Raw genomic sequence first — 19,268 nt, 5'->3', positions numbered from 1 at the left:
AACGGCAACATCCCCCAACTTGTCACAAGCGAGTAATCGTCGTGACTGGGCAGAGGATGCCGTTTGTATCAGGACTGACCCAGAGCGCATTTTGACAAGCCCTCCACCTCCCCAAACTTGTCCTCTAAATGCTCGACGAAGAACTGAGGCTTTGTGGAGAGAAAAAGACTCCCCATCAACCCTCGTACAAACTAAGAAGCGGGGCGAATAACTGCTACTGCCATCCTGAGACTTACGTTCCTCCCACGGTGTGACCAGGGAGGGGAACGTTTTCGGATCGTACTTCTGAGCGTTAAACTGAGCCCGAGAACACTTAGAGACTGCTGGCGGCTGGCCACCAGCGAGAGACGATGAACCACGCTTCATTGCGGGTCATCCGCCCTGATGCCACCTACTCCGACCAAGGGCCCTCCCCACGGGCGCCACCCAGCCACGGCAAGAGCCACCTGGCAGGATGGCCATTGCCGGGAGTCCCAATACCCCAGGAGGATAGGCATCTACTCCTTGGCATACGTGGGGAGTTAACAGCGCAGGCATCAGTAGAGCGATCCCTGTGTTGTCAGGGGGCTACAACCAACAGGGTACATGGCGGCCCCACCACAACGGACTGGCTACCGTGCTGGATGTTAGGTAACATGTGGTCCATGGTCGCCGTCAGTGCAGAAAGAGGCACTGCACAGTGCAAGGTGTTATCTGCACGCAGAAAAAGAGTCATGCCCAAGAGATGGAGAGCGGACAGGACTGCAGTTCAACGGTGTATAAGCTGGCGAAAGGTCTGATCGCAAGATGGACACAATGCACCAAGTAAGGTGCCCTTCCCCAATCGGCTCGCTCTTCGGAAAATTTTGAGAGATGGAGGTCAAACCCAACAGGGGACCATCATATAAGGCCGAAAAGTTTGAGACTCCTTTTAGTCGCCTCTTATGACAGGCAGGAATACCGCAGGCCTATTCTAACCTCCGAACCCGCAGGGGGATATTTCCAGAGTTGTTAATTTCTTCTCTAACATACATATTTCTTGATTTCATTACAACTTTTCTCAGTATATTACAATAATTTTTATAGTGTAAAACTACTTCTGGATCTTTACACATTCTTGCTGTCTCATAAAGTTTTCTTTTTCTTTCTGAAGACACTTTAATACCTGTAGTAATCCAAGGTTTCTTTGAAAAGTGTGTGGGGTTACATTTAGTAATTTTCTTTGGGAAACAATGTTCAAAAAGGGATATAAATTTATCAAGAAATGTTGCATTTATCATGAGCATTTGGCTCATTATATACATCTCCCCAATTAACAATTCTTAAGCTTTCTTTGAAGTACTCTATAGATACCGGGTTGAGCGAACTTACACTTTTACTTAATGGTTCCTGAACTGTACACCCTGTTAAGTTTTGTAAGTTAATCAGTTGTGCATCATGGTCTGACAATCCATTTACCACAGGGAAAGCATGTGTTTGACATCCCCTTTCTGTACAAATACATTATCTATTAGCGTGCTATTGTCTTGAGCTATACGTGTAGGGAAATTGATCACTGATTCTACATTATATGTTGTTAATAACACTTCTAGTTCACCTTTCCTCTCAGAATTATTTAGAAAGTTTACATTGACATCATCACAGATCAATTACTACTTCTTTTTGTCCGACAGACAGCATGATAGGGAGTCAAACTTTTTTTATGAATAGCTCCCGGTCTCCTAAAGGGGACCTGTACACTGTTGCTAATATCAATACTACATTATCTAGCTGAAGTTCACATGCACAAACCTCAAAGTGCTGAGCAACACAAAATTTGCTTACTTGTATAGTTTTGAATTTATACCCTTTTTTATGAAAATTGCAACTCCTCCTTTATCCATCCTAGATCTATAAGTGTAAGATGCTAAATTATACCCACTTATACAGACACTATCCACGACCGCAGTTACACGGTGTACAGACAAACAGAGTATATCAATCTCATTTTTATTTTTGAGATCATCTAAACACACTAATAGCTCATCTACTTTATTTTTGATTCCCTTGATATTTTGATGAAGTAAGTTGATACTGCCCTTAGCTTTACCCCTATTTACTGTACGTGAAGTTTGTTTTATTCTATTTATCTGTCTGGACTTTGGCTATAGCCTAAAAAATCTGTCTGCCTGTGCCCATTAACAACAGGGATCACCCCTTGTGTGACTGTTCTGCTAATAGAGAAGCTAACTTATTTTCCCCCACCCTATTCAGGTGCAGGCCACGTGGAATGTATCCCCACCTACCAATAGCATTTACTGGAAGAACACTTATGAGAGATTTTGCCAGTGTCTGGAGCATCCTGTTCAGCTCAGTGTTAACATGCTTTCCAGCAGTGTTTACCCAGGGCTGATCATGACGCTGAAAGACCTCTACAAACCCCACATTTGTGTGCTCAGTTTCTGCTCCTATTTTATCCAGGTCACTCCTAATACTGTATCTTGGATTCATAGCCTGGCTGTTTCCTGCTCCCCCAACTATAATTACCTGATCTTCCTTCTCAAAGTCCCTGCGTACCTGACCTAAGCTTTCTGTCACCTGGCTAAGGCTAGCACTTGGTTTCACAAAACTTGTGACCTGGTACCCTACACCTAATATCTCCTGAAGCTGCTGGCCCACACCCCTCCCATGACTGCAGCCTAAAAGCAGAATTCTTCTTTTCCTCTTCTGGTTTGATCCCGGCCTGTCTTTTTTCTTTAAGCTAATATTCTACTTCAACCTACTTTCAACTACACCTGGATGAGGCCCTTCCTCCACTTCAGAAAGCAAGACAGACTGAATTACTAATTGAGTTCCTGGAGTTTTTTAAATGAAAGCTTAAGCAGCAGAAGCACCTCATTGACAGTGCCACTTAAGGTTTCACATCACAGCAGTACATAACGACCATTTTTTTCTGGGAGGGCATTTCCTTTGAAGGCTAAGATACAGGTGCTTGTATCTGTTCAGCTTTCCTTGGGATCTTTTCAGACACATTGGACAAAATGTACAACTTGCAACTGAAGATTAGCCCATATCTCACCCTCTGAAGCATAAGGTCTCTGTGAAACATGATACCTTCGACCATATTCAAAGTTTTGTGTGGGGACAAGGGTCACACAGATGTTCACTTGCCTGAAGAGCTGTAGGTTGTGCAGCACCAGGCAGTGGTTTTAATCAATAGCAATCCATTGCGCATTTCTCCCAATGACTCAACTTCTCCAAATTTATCTTCAGTATGTCCAACAAAAAAATAATTGCTTTGTCACAGTAAAAACATCTCCATCAGTTCAAGTACACACGAAGTATTGGATAAATAGTTTTGCCCCCAGATGTCTGGCTTGTCCCTCCTCCTATGTGGGAACCAGGTTAGGGAAAGCAATAGGGTTATAACTGTCCACACTGAAATTTCTATACCTGTCTGATGAGACTGCCGCATCAGAACAGTCACTGTTTTAGTGTAATTTAATATATTTCATGTGCAAAACATCCACCCTGATGCCATCTACTCTGATCACTGGGTGTCCCCTCCATAGGTGTCACTCAGACACAGCCAAAGCCATCTAGCACAATGGCCGTTGCTGGGAGTCTCAATTCCCCAAGAAGATGGGCAACTACTACTTGGCATGCATGGGGAACTAGTAGCAGTGTAATCCCTGTTTGTCATGGGGCTCAACTGAAAGGGTACATGATCACCAGCACACTGTATTGGTTACCATGTTCAGTTTGAAGGGGATGGAAGACCCTATACAAGTACTGTGTGCAGATCTTTAACACTGCATGCAGTAGATACAAATTTGTGTTCTTCCCAAATCAATCACCACTACAGAAAAAAAGTTGGAAAATCAACGTCAAAACAAGGAGAGCAAAAATTACTTTAGCCAAAAGTGACGAATGAATGAATATTCTGAGAATGGAAAGCAGAACCCATGGAATATTGGAGTTGACATCAAAGGCTGCCACCATGAGAAAGGGAGAAAACAAAGGAAGGATAGTCAGAGATGAGACTATAGCACAGGAAAGGAGAAGGTGCTCCAATAGCTTGGGGGCCCCGTGCTCTCCAAGCACTTACTGCTGAAATCGTTGTGAGCCCCCTGAGAGCTTCAGAATTTTATTCATCCAGGTTACATATGTCAAAATAGTTCCTCAAAACAAAATTAAACATGTTTTTTGGTTAATTTCAGTTTTTGTGGAACATATGTGATTAACAATTGAAAAAGGCTAGTAAAATATAGACCTCTTTCTTTTCCTCTGATGATAAAATAGTATGGGAATGATATTCAATCAGATTAGCAAACCCTCAATGAATAGCCGGCTAAGTCATTCTGTAGGCAGTCCCTGCAAAGAAAACTGCCTGTCCTTGCCTATCACATGATCCTGGTACTCCAGAGCCACACATACCCTAACTGCAACTATTTAGTACTTAATGTATGTGGTAATGACTCCATTGAGGTTTCTAGCATAAATGGGAAGTGATGCACAGTGTTGAAAAACATGTTACAGTTACAGAACTTCATTAGGTCAGATGAACCATTGGCACTCATTCTGTATGAGTAGTTGATACCAAGTACATAATGTTGTTGCTTTGATGGTGCTGGAAATTGGTTGTGTAGAGGGCTATTCTCTTACTGTTATTTCTCCACAAAGCTGTATTAATTGTTTTTTTTATTTACTATTGATTTCAAAGCAATTATAGCTTCATCTTCAAACAGTTTAACACTATTAGCAATGTGATATACCATCACAAATACACTGCTGGAAAAATGTAACACCCTTAAGGAGTGTCTAGTGGCATCATGGTATAGTATGTGCATACTGAGGAATTGCAGTGTTAGCGATTCAGTTTTCACAGTTATGGCGATCAGATGGCACTCCGGAGCAATTCTGTGCAACCTCTGTTTTGACTCTGCAGACAATAACTGTGCAAAGTTTAGAAGTGAACAGTGTTCGCAACAGTCGTTCCAGGGTACAACTATGCTCCACCGATAAGTATGTACTCCTGTACAGCTCCAGCCATATGAAGTGGGTTGCATTGTGGGCCTGCACGAAGCTGGATGGATATACTGACGGACTGCAGTACATGTTGTGCACCATGTATTGGTGGTGTGTCACTGCCTTCAGCAGCGGTCTATAGACCAGGTCACCCCTGTATGCTGTGTCATCAGGGAGCAGTGAGAACCATCTGCTTAGAGCAAGATTAAGATCATGTGTGGCTCTGGCCAGGCTACAACTGACACCACGACACCACCAAGTATGGCTACTCTGGTACTGTGAAAGTTGATTGGAGAGTGAAATGGCACTTTGTTGTTTTCGGCGATGAGAGTAGGTTCTGTCTGTATGTGAGTGACGATGTCCATGTATATGGCATTGACCTGTTGAGCTGCATATTCCAGAGGGCATTCAACGATGACACACAGGTCTCACCCCAGGATTCATGGTATGGCAAGTCATCAGTTACAGTTCGTGGTCACATTTGGTATTTTTCAGCAGCACACACTCTTACAGCAGCTGTGACACAACATACTACTCTTAGTGTACAACAACTGCCCTGGCCAACAAGATCACCAGATCTCCCACTAACTGAACATGTGTGGAACATGAAGTGGGAACCTATTCTACAGAGCTTGCAAGAATCATTGTCAAATTACACAAAAAGGTGCAACATGCTTGTGGCAGTCAATTGCAGGATGCCATTTGGCACCTTTATGATCATTTGCACGCAAGAATACCCATCTGTGTTGCTGCTGGAGATGGGTATATTGTGTATTGGTGTGACTGGGCATCCTTTATTGTGATGTGTGTTTCATTTGGTCTGAATTTGTGATCATGTACTTCTACAATGAAGAACTAAGCATCACCTCACTTGTCCATAATATCGCTTTGTTCTTGAGGGTGTTACATTTTATTTTCAGCAATGTACATCCAGTAAATGTACTCCAGCAACCTCTGGTGTGGTGAATGTAAGACTTGTGGTGGTATATCACTTCAATCAGTGCAAAAGAGCCCGAGTTGCAGTCATAGTTTCTGCAAAACTGACAGTATCTCAGATCAGCGAAGGAAAAAAAAAAAAAAAAAAAAACCACGAGAATACCTTCTCTTATCCATAACACAAACATATGCAGTGGAAAGAATACACAAAAAGCTAAAAGACCATGCTAATTAAACTCTCAGGTGAAATAGTAATATTTATGAAACCACAGAATGATGGATGGATGGATATGGTGGATATGGGCACTCAACAGTGTAGTCTTTAGCGCCCGAACGGAAACAACAACGGACGGGTGTCACTAAAATGCAGCAAGTGCTAAAATAGGACTAAAATTAAAAGTGAAAGGCTACATAGGCAGTTTGCACGTCAACAGTTGCAAAGTGGAATGCAGCACATAAAGAGGATAACTGCAAGAGAACGTAGGTGAAAGGGTTAAAATGAAACACTCAGCACATGTTTGGAACTGGCCTATTACAAGTATAAAAAGGAGTGGTAAGCCACTCGGCAACACACTAAAAATTCCAACCTAAAATTTTTGGCTGAAGCCCAGAAACATCACAGTACCTTAAAACTTTCTTGACACTCACCTCGTCATCGGCTAGAATCGAGGGCAGATCCCCACTAATATTAACTTCCGCCCTGACAGAACGATATAAATCACACTCAACTAAAATGTGGCGTACAGTGATTCATACGCCACAGGCATCACACAGTGGGGGTTCCTCTCGCCGTAGTAAGAAGGCATGCGTAAGAGGACAGTGCCCTATGCGAAGACGTGTAAGGGCCACTTCGTCACACCTAGGTGACCGGCAGGAGGACCACCACGGCTGGATGGTGGGTTTCACCAATCACAGCTTATTTTCCCTCACCGCCAGACATTGCTCCTCCCACAATTCCATACACTTCCACCGCAGCACAGAAACAATACCTTGCAAAGGAATAGAACATTGTGTCACCTCCGGTAATCTGCTTGCATCCTTGGCAGCTCTATCAGCTTGTTCATTTCCCCGTATGCCCACATGCCCTGGCACCCAGCTAAAGGACACTTGCTTGCCCTGTCATTGGAGGACGTACAGTTGGTCGTAAATCAGCTGTTCCAACGTCTCCACTGGGTACAGGTTCTGCAGTGACTGTAATGCGCTCATTGAGTCAGAGCAAATTAGAAAGTTTTTGCCCTGAGTACACCCTATCTGCTCCAATGCCTTCAGGATCGCATGAAGTTCTGCAGAAAAAAGCAGTGTATTCCTGGGGAAGGCGAATCCTGATGACACGTTCGGGGAACACTACTGAGCAGCCAAGAAAATCCCCCTGTTGGGATCCATCAGTGTATACTACTGTAAAATCATGATGCCTATCTAAAATGTTAAAAAATAAAGATTTGAAAGTAAAATCTGATGTACTGTCTTTCTTAAAATTCGCCAAATCTAAAATCAGTCTGGGCCTCTGGAGGAGCCAAGGTGGGTATCTGCTCCAACCTCGACATAAAACATTAAAACCAGCCACACCCACCTCTAAAATGCAGTCCTTTGCACGAATCCCATAGGGCCTTGTTGCTCGTTGCTGGTTGCGAAAAAGCCTTTCCAGTGGAGGCTGAGCAACAGTGTGGTATGCAGGCGTGTATGGTGTGGATATTGTTTGATAGGCCTGGCACACCATTAGTAGACGCCGCCGCAGGTGAAGTGGCGGTTCACCTGCCTCTGCACACAGGCTCGGTATGGGGCTCGTTCTGAACGCCCCAGTGGCCAGCCGAATCCCCTCATGGTGCACCACATCCAACAGCTTCAAATAAGTGGATCTTGCAGACCCATACACCGTGCATCCATAATCAAGCCAGGACCGCACGAAGGCTCTGTAAAACCGGAGCAGACAAGTCCTGTCTGCTCCCCATGTGAGGTGACTAAGACATTTTAAAATAGACAGCGCCTCAAGAGACTGTTTTTTCAGTTCCTTAATGTGTGGCAGCCACGTAAGCTTAGAATCAAAAGTGAGGCCCAGAAACTTCACCGTGTCTTTAAAATTCAGAACAGTGTCCCTCATCCTCAACTCAGGCAAGTCAAAAATGGAACGAGAATGGTTAAAACGAACACACACCGATTTATCAGTTGAAAACTGAAAACCACTCTTCTGTGCCCAGTCATCAAGAGTGAGTTGCAACTGACGAGTCATCGTTGCAAGGCTTGAAGAGGAGCAAAATACAGAGAAATCGCCCACAAACAAGGAACACTGCACAGGACTTTTCACAACAGACGTAATACTATTAATAGCAATAGCAAAGACCGTCACACTTAAAACACTATCTTGAGGGACACCGTTCTCTTGTTCAAAGTGACTAGACAGTATGTCTCCGACTCGGTACTGAAAATAACGTAGTGACAGGAAGGACCGAATAAAATTGGGAAGACATCGACTAAAACCCCATTCGTGGAGCTGCCTGATGATAAGATGCCTCCAAGTAGTGTCGTATGCCTTTTCAATGTCAAAAAATATTCCCAACAGGTGATGCTGGTGCAGGAAAGCCTGTTGTATGGCCGCCTCCAGGAGGGCCAGGTTAGCAAAGGTGGAGCGATACCTCCTGAACCCACACTGAAAGCGACTAAGGAGTTGTCTGGATTCTAACATCCAGACAAGGCGGCGGTTGACCATCCGCTCCACGGTCTTTCCCACGCAGCTAGTGAGGGCAACACTACGGTAACTACCTGGGCACGTGCGGTCTTTCCCAGGTTTTAAAAGAGGAATTAAAATTGCTTCACGCCACGAGTCAGGGAAGTGATCGGACATCCAAACTAGATTAAAAAGTCGGAGGAGGATTTCTTTATTTCTCCCTGTGAGGTGGCGCAGCATGCTATAGTGGATTCTATCCTGACCAGGGGATGTATCACGAGCCCCACACAATGCAGAATCCAGTTCCCACATGGAAAATGGGCAGTTGTACTCTTCTGTATAGGGTGAGTGGAAGTCAAAACTGCTCCTCTCAGCAGCCACTCTGTGGGGCTGGAAAGCTGGATTCTGACTGGCGGTTGCAGTAACAGCTGCAAAATGAGCCCCCACAGACTGGGCAATATCTTTTGGGGTCGTTTGGAGAGTACCATTCCACATTATAGCAGCCATAGGGCACCTCCCACCTCTCCCAGAAATCCTCCTGATGGTCTCCCATACAATGAAACTTTGCGTAGAACGATTAATGGTGTTAAGGAATTGCTGCCACGTCCTCTTCTTGCTCTCTCGTATAATCCGACGGCACTTTGCCCTCGCCACCCAAAAAGCTGCAAGGTTCTCTACAGTTGGCCGGCATTTGAACCTACGCAGAGCTGCCCGCCTAGCCCTGATTGCACAGCGGCATTCGTCGCTCCACCAAAGGACAGGCTGCCGCTTCGGTTGTCCCGTGGACTTTGGGATGGACGCTTCACTGGCGTGGTGGATCACTTCAGTAATATGATCCACCCACTCCTGGACACTGACCTGATGCTCAAACTGGGCGAGTTGACTATACAGTGCCCAGTTGGCTCTACCGAACACCTATCGAGGTGGTTTCCTTTCTGGTTCCACTGTATGTGGCAAGTGAATCCGCATGGGGAAGTGATCACTGCCATGTAAGTCATCAACTACTTCCCATGCAGCAGTGTGGGCGATGGCTGGAGAGCAAAGCGACAGATCAATGGCAGAGAACGACCCAGTTGCAATGCAAAAATGCGTGCTTTGACTTGTATTTAGCAAATGGGCACTGGTAGACAGAAGAAGCCTCTCAATTGCTCTACCCCTGGGGCAAGTACTCACAGAGCCCGAAAGCATATTGTGTGCATTAAAATCACCACAGAGGATGAAGGGGTGGAGGAGCTGTGTAAGAAGATCACCGAGAGCCTCTTCGTCAAGCACATCATGTGGGGGCAGGTAAAGCGAACATACTGTTAGCATATAACACACATGGACTAATATTGCAACTGCCTGTAAATCCGTCGTAAGGGGGAGAGGCGAGGAGTGGTAGTCTGTGTTGACGAAGATACCTACTCCTCCTCGAGCTCTCTGTCCACTCAGGTCGTCCTTTTTGTGGAGGACATAACCACGTAGCTCAGGGGTGTATGTTTCACTGAAATTTGTCTCTTGCAGACATACACACATAGGTCTATCCTGAATCAACAGACGTAGTTCCTCCACATGTGTCCTGAACCCTTGCAGGTTCCATTGTAGTATGGGAGCCATCATGGTGGTTGTATTTTCTGCCTCTCTTTCCGCCGAGGTGGGGAGACTGCAGCGGGTGGAGGCTCAGTCTTGGGGCGAGATGATTGCCCCATATTCTCAGACTCCATCAGCTCTGGGGAAGAGTCTGATGAAGCATCTAGCGGGACCACATTAACATGATCCGAGGGTTTACCAGCCGATTTAATCTGTTGGTGCTGCTTCACATGTGCTTTCCTTTGTTTAGAGGGCTTTGCTGGAACAGGAGCTGGGGTGTTTATCACCATGCTGGGCTTTGGAACAGCCTCAGCAATCGGAGATGCCTGGCCCTCTTCAATGTTAGCTACTGTACCTTTCTCTGCTGTTCTAGGAGGGGCTACAGGCTCTGATACAGTTGCTGCCTTGCAAGGGCACTGACATGTGCACGTGTTCGTGCCAACACTAACAACCTCCGTCTGTGTAGATGCATCGACCTTCAGATGCGGCTTCTGAACAATGGAAGCAAAGGACGTAACGAATGTGGGGGGGGGGGGAGGGGGGCTGCATGGCCTTAAAGATCTTTTTGGCTTCACTGTAGGGGATACGTTTAGTTGTTTTTATTTCTTGTATTTTACGTTCCTCTAGGAAGATTCTACAGTCCCTACTCCAAACAAGGTGGCTTTCAGAACAGTTTATACATCTGACAGGTGACGAACAGTCAATTCTGTCATGGGCAGCCTTACTACAGTTGCCACACACCGCTTCTCCCTTACACCCTAGAGTTGTATGCCCAAAACGATGGCACTTAAAACAGCGCATTGGGTTTGGGACATAAGACCGGACATTTAGTCGAAGAAATTCTGCCTTGACGTGTTCTGGGAGTTTGGGGGTATTGAAAGTAAGAATGAAGGAGTCTGATTTCACCAGGTTCCCATCCACCCTTTTCATGATGTTCTGAACGTCAACAATTCCCTCCTGAGCCCACTCACTCTTTAATTATTCTACAGGAATGTCCACGAGATCCCTACAGGTAACAACACCCTTACTGGAGTTCAGGGAGCTGTGAAGCTCTGTATCGATAGTGTATTCCCCCAAGCTTTTAGCTGTTTGAAGGTTAACTGCTTGCTGAGCAGTTGATGTTTCAACAAGTAGTGTCCCAGTCCGTAAACGCTTCACTGATTTTAAAGTTCCAGCTATTCCTTCTAGACCCTTTTGGATATAGAATGGCGAAACCTTTTCAAAGGAACCCTCTTTCCTTTTTATAATTAAAAACACATTCTGGTTTTCAGTATGTGCTCTGTTACTCTGAACTGCTGTACGTTTGCTGACGCCGGAGTCAGGAGGACTGGCTAACCTAGCCCTCTTGTTGGATTGGGCGGTAGTGCCTACCAGCGGTCCACCCATCCCACTGGCCAGCGAAAAATTAGGAGGAGGAAAAGAGGAAGAATTCGTGGTATTCATGGTCGTCCCACGAGCAGCTAGGGAAACTTACGTCCATCCAGACAGAGCCCCGCATGCCTGGATAAGGCTTGTACAACTGAGGTGCGGCAGGTTCCCCAGAGGTTGCCCGTTAGCGACTGTTCCACCTCAACAGCCATGCATCTTATCGGCGCGCAGCACACCTTAAGATTGAAGGTTTTTTTTATAGAGGTATGTACCGTCCTCGCGATCCAGGCAACCAAGCCAAGATCCCCGGTCCCTAAGACACACAACGTTCCACCGTTGCGCCAAACGGTGGTCGCTGAAGCATATCCAGAGCTTACGGTATCAGCAGACTGACGGCGCACACCAGTCCACAGCTCGAGGACCCCGGGTTCGCCAAGCCCGTACCCAGCAAACGAATGCTGAGCCCCCTGAGGGAACCACAGAATGAACAATTTTGGTTTATAGTGTCATGTACATGGGCTATCCAGAGAGACACACTTTAATAATAATACCGAAACTGAATATACATGTTTTGGCAAGTACTTTGGCTACTTTTTCAATAGCTGCCTTCGACATTAAGGCATTTTTCATACCATGGCACCAGTTTGTGTATACCCTCTTCATACCATGTGGCCTCATGGCTATTCAACATGGTCGTTACAGAGTCCTTCAGGGTGTCTTCATTTGCAAAATGTTAACCAGCAAGGGACAACCCCCCAAAACATACTTTTTCATGTTAGGTGCATTGTGCTGCCACCTACTGCCAGATACCAGGTACTCCATATCAGCGACCTCAGTAGTCATTAGACATAGTGAGAGAGCAGAATGGGGTGCCCCGTGGAACTCATGGACTTCAAACTGGTCAGGTGACTGGGTGTCACTTGTCATACATCTGTACACAAGGTTTCCATACCCCTAACATCCCTAGGTCCAATGTTTCCGGTGTGATAGGGAAGTGAAAATGTGAAGGGACACATACACCACAAAAGTGTACAGGCCAACTTCGTCTGTTGACTGACAGAGACCGAGGACAGTTGACGAGGGGCCATAATGTGTAATAGGCAGATATCTATCCAGACCATCACACAAGAATTCCAAACTGCATCAGGATCCACTGAAAGACCTATGAGGGTTAGGCAGGAGGTGAGAACTTTGATTTCATGTGGCTGCTTATAAACCACACATCATGCCAGTAAATGCTAAACGACGCCTTGCTTGGTGTAATGAGTGTAAACATTGGATGATTAAACAATGGAAAAATGTTGTGTAGAGTGACGAGGCACAGTACACAATGTGGCAATCCGATGGCAGGGTGTGGGTATGGCGAATGCCCGATGAACGTCATCTGCCAGTGTAGTGACAACAGTAAAATTTGGAGGCAGTGGTGTTACGGTGCGGTCGTGTTTTTCATGGAATGGGCTTGCATGCCTTGTTGTTTTGTGTGGCACTATCACAACACAGGCCTACATTGATGTTTTAAGCACCTTCTTGCTTCCCACCAATTCGGGGATGGTGATTGCATCTTTCAACACGATCGAGCATCTGTTCATAATGCACGGCCTGTGGTGGAGTGGTTACACGACAATAACATCCCTGTAATGGACTATCCTGCACAGAGTCCTGACTTGAATCCCATAGAATACCTTTGGGATGTTTTGGAACATCAACTTCATGCCAGACCTCACCGACCGACACCTATACCTCTCCTCAGTGCAGCACTCCATGAAGAATGGGATGCTATTCCCAAGAAACCTTCCAGCACCTGAATGAACATATGCCTGTAAGAGTGGAAGCTGTCATCATGGCTAAGGGTGGACCAACACCATATTTAATTCCAGCATTACCAATGGAGGGGGTGCCATGAACTTTTAAGTCATTTTCAGCCAGGTATCTGGATACTTTTCATCACATAGTGTACTCCTTCAGTTTTGGAAACAGGAAAAGTCCAATGGTACCAGGTCCGGATTGTAGGGAGAACACTCAAAGATGTCCCACAGGAATCTCACGCAGCAACACTTCTGTCTGCTGGTCAGAATGTGGACGTGCATTGTCGTGTGGAAGAACAATGACACAAGCACTTGCCTCTTCGGCAGATCTGGATAGCACAACAAAGATGTTCAGGGGTAGCACAGTATGCATCACAACTGATTGTTGTGCTATGAGGTATGAAATTCATAAGTAGGACACCCCCCCCCCCCCCCATTGCAGATTACAGACACCATCAATTTTTGACGTTATGCACTCTGTTAGAACAAGCGTGCTTTCTGTGGCAACTGAGGATGACACCAATCCACAAACTCTTGCTTCATTGTTGGGGTATTAGGATAAGCCAATGTTTCATCTTGTTACCATATGGTCCGTAAAAATCCCTTTTGTAACACTCCAAGAACACTAATGCATCACCTGTTTTCCCAGCTTACTGATTATCCGTGAGCATTTGTTGCACTCACCGTGCACAGTTTTTCTGTTACCCTATGTGCTGACAGACAATGTCAGGCATACCTGAACAAGACACTTCCTTACATTGTTCATGCATGTCAATAATCGTGAATTGTGTATTCTGTCAAGTGATGTCATCCACCTTTTGTTTCCGCACATCTGTGATGACAGAGGTTCACACTGACCTCCCTTCATCATTAACAAATGTTCCCCCTTTCGTAAACATTATGTGCCACTTTTGGACACTAGTTGCATTCATTACACCTTCGCCACAAACAGTAAAAAGTCTGTGGTGACTGTCACAGGGTCTAACACTTTTTGCCTGCAGGAAACATTATAACATCTTGCACCTCCTCACAGTCTGCATGACCCATAACCAGCACAGTCACTGTCACAGTCATATCTGCACTTACCATGTGAACAGTTACAACCACATGTGGTAACTGTCCCACATCACAATTAACACCAGAAACCACTGATTAGCTGCCACAAGACACGTGTGCAAACTGTATGTGCAAATGTTCTTTACTTGGTGGGTGGCCCTCATACAACAGAATCTCCAGCACCCACAAATTGTGAAAACTCAACATGTGATTAGCCGCATGGCGTAGTGATTGAAGTTACTGACTAATATGTCAACTAGGATTTTCATACTGGTATAGGAATGGGACTTCTTATGATGTTCATGGAAAAACATTTACTGCGATCCAGTGACATCTTTAGCTCAGCACCCAACATAGGAAATTATGGTACTTTCTTTATGCTCATTTTAGATTAAATTTCCTTAACTGCCAAAGATGTTTAGACTATTACTACACTTATGATTAAAATAAAGGATATGATCAGGACTAAGTCGTCATTATGGCATCTATATCACCATCAGACAATCAGTCTCATTTATTTTAAGTAATTTGAGCAGATACATTGTTATTATTAATATCTTCAAACACTGAAAACTTGTAAATATCAAACCAGTCGGAAAATAGAAAATTTCAGGAGGGACGAAAATGTAAGTTTGGAGTTTGCAATGTGTAAATTTTTGTAATGACACATTCACTGTGTCCACAAATTCAGAACAAAGTTATCACTTAGCACCCTAAATGTTCTACATTACCCATAAGCCTGTCACCACAACCTTTATTTTAAAAAAGGTTGTGTCAATGGTGACTTCTCTGGTAACAGTGGTATAACAGTATCACAAACTTCAATGCACTCACCATCAAGACTTAAAGACAGATGAGCTTTTGATAAGTTTATGTTCAACAGTAACTAAACAGCTATGATATCACAAGGAGATAAGTACAAATAACTAAGTACAGAATTTCTCAGGATATTTAGTCTGAGTATTTACAGAACAGGGAGCTCAATATTAATTAGTTCTCAAATCCCTCAGTTTGACTTTTAAAATATATGCTTGCACTGCTCTAAGCTCAAGTAACCTCATAATCAGTGAGGATCATTAATAAAATAAATACGAGTATGTAGCACAGCAACCATGTGCTAATGATGAAATATGTGTAGACACAACACACTAGCACAGTTAGCATTTTCTCCAACATCTGGGTCAGTACAGTCACCTAATTCAAAAACTAAACCAGTTGTAAATATTTGGTACATTATTTTAGTCATTTACTGTTAAAGTTTGCTACAGATTTAAAAGCCTCATTTAATTTATGCTCATATTCCAGCAAATTTTCAAATTATTTAAGATTCTGGCATACTCTCCACTTCAAAAGTTGTGCTGTTACATATGATGCCCATATGGGGATGGGTGTCAGAAGTCGCACATGGCAGCCATACAAAATTCACCAATGAAAAACAATTATGAAGTGACTTTATATAAACATAATGATCAAATCACTCTGGCATATATATGAGAATATACTTCCAGACATGAAGTAGGAAATTATTTTCTCTATCACTTTCAATACTATAATTATTGCACCAGACAGTAACAACACTCAAAACAGGGTGATTAATACCTCAAAAGGTAATGGCCTCATTTAATTGAAAAGAATCCCATACATGCTGGACACAATATGCACTATGAAGTATCGTACAGAAAAAAGGGCATAAAAAGATGAACGGAAATAAATTAACACATTTTCTTTTAAGCAATAAATTATGAGACTAATTTCAGCCTGACTATTTGATGCAGAGGGCTATTTAGAAATCATTTTACAAACCAGGACATATTCAAATGAAATACACATGCAAAAAGTGTATTGCATAAAGTGTATATATTTTAATGTGAGTGTTTCTGGGGTTGGTTTTCCTTTTCATTTTTGCTACCTAAAAGTAGGCAGAAGACTCCTGTAGCAGCCCTGCAAAGGAAGAAATGAAGTAAGTGACACCCAAGTAAAGTTTTTATTCACAAGTGCTCACACATTTATGCATATTTTGGGAGTAAACTTGAAAAATTTTGCAGTTTAACTGCAAAATTAGTGTGTTAGCAACAGATGTTAATATTGCTGCATAACTTCATTTGAAACATCAGTATTTTTGAATTGATCCAAGGATGGGCAGAAGATTTGGGTTTAACATCCCTTTGATGAGGTCATTAGAGATATAGCAAAAGCTAAGATAGAGGAAGGAAGGGAACAAAGTGAGCCATGCTCTTTCACAGGAATTGTCCTTGCATTCAACTTAAGCAATTTGAGAAAATCACAGGAAATCTAAATCTGGACCATACTGTTATTTGAATCACCTTCCTACTTAATACAAACATAGTAGCTGTCCACTGTGCCATTTCAACTGGTACAAGAAAAGACACTTCTACCAGTGGCATAGCTCAGAAGCAGGTGAAGTGGTCATAACTACTGTCCCCTAACAGTCGGTGACCAACATAGACTTCTGCTTTAAATTTGTGTGCCATGAACTCAATGACATTGACAGTTCCCAAGAAACATTTTATCATGTCATGAAGAACAATTACCTTCTCTTAGACAGTTGTGGGATGTACCATCCTAATAGTACTGTGCATCAGAAGTGAATACTGGAGAGGTTAAACATATTTACAGTACAGTATTTGCATAATATTTTATCCTCGTACCATACTAAACTCTATATGGTCAACTATATACTACTGCAGTACAAGAGGCCAATGGCATTCATCTCATCCCTGTATCTTTATCTGTCAATGACATGACAATGTTATGAATTAAACTTTGGGTCACTGAAACAGTGTCCACAAAGGAACAGCCAACAAGGGAACAACAGTGGAACCCCTACAGACACCGGACAACTGCTTCAATTCTCAAGGTAACAATATTGTTTTGTCATATGTTCACTAACAGGGATAGAATAGAACATGAAGAATATTCATTTTTCTTGTTTTGTGATTTGGAATGTAGTTCAAAGGAGCAGACTGACCTGCAGTGAAGCTCAACGTTAATGTCAGGTTGGAAATTGACAATTTGTTTGCGAGCTGACAGAGACACCAAATAAAAGTCAAGAAATTACCTACACTTCTGGATTTTGATGAGTCAAAGAAATTTGGTATCAACAGATTCAATGAGTCCCCGCGATTTAAACACACACTTGTACACAGCAAAATGTTTTACAGTAAGAGAGAAGAATACTTCACGTACTAGATGATTTTGTCTACTAACAGGTTTGGGCGGTGATAAGAGAACCATAACATTGTCAATAACTAATATACTCTAATAACTTAAAAATTATATAAAGGCCTGCACTAAAAACTGACAATCAAGGAAATGAAAATTACCGCTGTCACTTCTTTTCAAATCGAAAATAACTCTACGAAAATTCTGATTATTCTCCCAGTGATTTTAAAGGTTTTTCATATAGCATAGTCACCTTCGAAAAATATAAAAACCTTCTTGTAACAAAATTATACATCAAACATTTCGTAGTTACGGTTATTTTACGTAAAATAATAACAAATGAAAGGTCTCGAGTTTTTGGTGCAACAGTTTTCAAGCTACTAACGGGTCAGTGCGTAGGTTATCATTGTCCTAAATCATACATGAACCCAAATGCAGCTTCATGGTTAAGAGCTGACGGCCGTAATATTTTATATGCTTTGACTACTCATTGAACATAAACCATTCACCACATGCACTACCATTTAATGGAGTCCCGGATAGAATCCATCAGTAATTGGCTACTGCAAGTTAGAGGGCGAATATGTTTGTTGTGAAACACATAGGCTAATAAAGTATTGCAACTTTTAAATGCACGACGGCATTTTCACTTCCGAATTTTAAACTGATAACTATTTTGGCTCCCTATATATATCATATCAACACTTTTGAATTACTTACACATTAACAGAGGCAATATGCGAGCGACGCTGCTATTCAGTCGAACATTTCCAAAACATATCCACCTTGTTCACTACTATTGGCACTTAGATGACAGTAATACCAATGAGTATTTGTGTGTATACAATAAATAAAGGCACAAACTTGATTTATGTTGACTCAAGTCCAAAAAACCTAGGGAGTTTACGAAGAATCATCGACTAATAAGATTCACCTGCACAAGCAACAAAACTCAAACTGAACCAAACGTCTACAAGCTCAGCGTTTACGTGCCAGTCGACTTCTGTCAGATACTACGATCGATTGTCTGCTACGGTCGACGCTATGCACATGCCTATTCCGACGTGATGTACAGCACAAGCCAATAAATCTGTGATGTAGAATTTTATCTTCATATCTACTTCTACGGCTATACTCTGCAAACGATTGTAAACCGTACGATTCTTTCAGAATCTCCCTCAAACTCTCCAACGGATCATAGAATACTGTAACTAATTGTTCTGTCCAACATTGGTTAGTTCAATACCCACCGTTAGTCCCATCGTACAAGTCACACACACTTGAATAATATTCTATGGCCGGCAGCACGAGTGTTTGCATGCAATCGTCTCTTCACACTAATTGTATTTTCCAATTATTGTACCAATAAAGTTTATTTACCTATGACTGAGCTAGTGTGACAGTCCCATTTCGTATAAAAATTGTTACGCCCAGCTACTGACATTAATTGACCGATTCCAGTTGTGACTTACTGATCCTGTAGTCATAGAATACCATGTTTCCCATTTTATGAAGCACAATATTTTACATTTCTGAACATCTTTAAACGGGTATCCTTCTGGTGGAAGTTGGTGAGGAATCAAAAGTAGCCCGTTACCAGCAGAAACCTTGATTTTACCAACAAAGTATACTGGCAACTTGTATCAAAGTCAGGAAGGCGCTGGGTGGTGGGCATTGTACCCATCGCAATGGACGTTGCATAG

The 19,268-nt window shown here is 43.1% G+C and overlaps 1 protein-coding gene across 1 annotated transcript in view; it reads right to left on the bottom strand.

Annotated features, from left to right (window-relative positions):
• The window catches only part of LOC126299384 (katanin p60 ATPase-containing subunit A-like 1), a 105,945-nt gene extending 87,256 nt beyond the window's left edge, over positions 1-18,689 (bottom strand). Inside the window, exon 1 of the mRNA XM_049991252.1 lies at positions 18,286-18,689. Within this exon, the coding sequence (XP_049847209.1) occupies positions 18,286-18,289 (4 nt within the window). The 5' untranslated portion in view covers positions 18,290-18,689. The remainder of the gene's footprint in view (positions 1-18,285) is intronic.
• Positions 18,690-19,268: the final 579 nt, after the last annotated feature.

The sequence above is a fragment of the Schistocerca gregaria genome, chromosome X, assembly GCF_023897955.1.
Source record: "Schistocerca gregaria isolate iqSchGreg1 chromosome X, iqSchGreg1.2, whole genome shotgun sequence".
Lineage (NCBI taxonomy): Eukaryota > Metazoa > Arthropoda > Insecta > Orthoptera > Acrididae > Schistocerca > Schistocerca gregaria.
The sequence above is the reverse complement of the archived record's forward strand: the minus strand, read 5'-3'. Positions and strand labels throughout refer to the sequence as shown.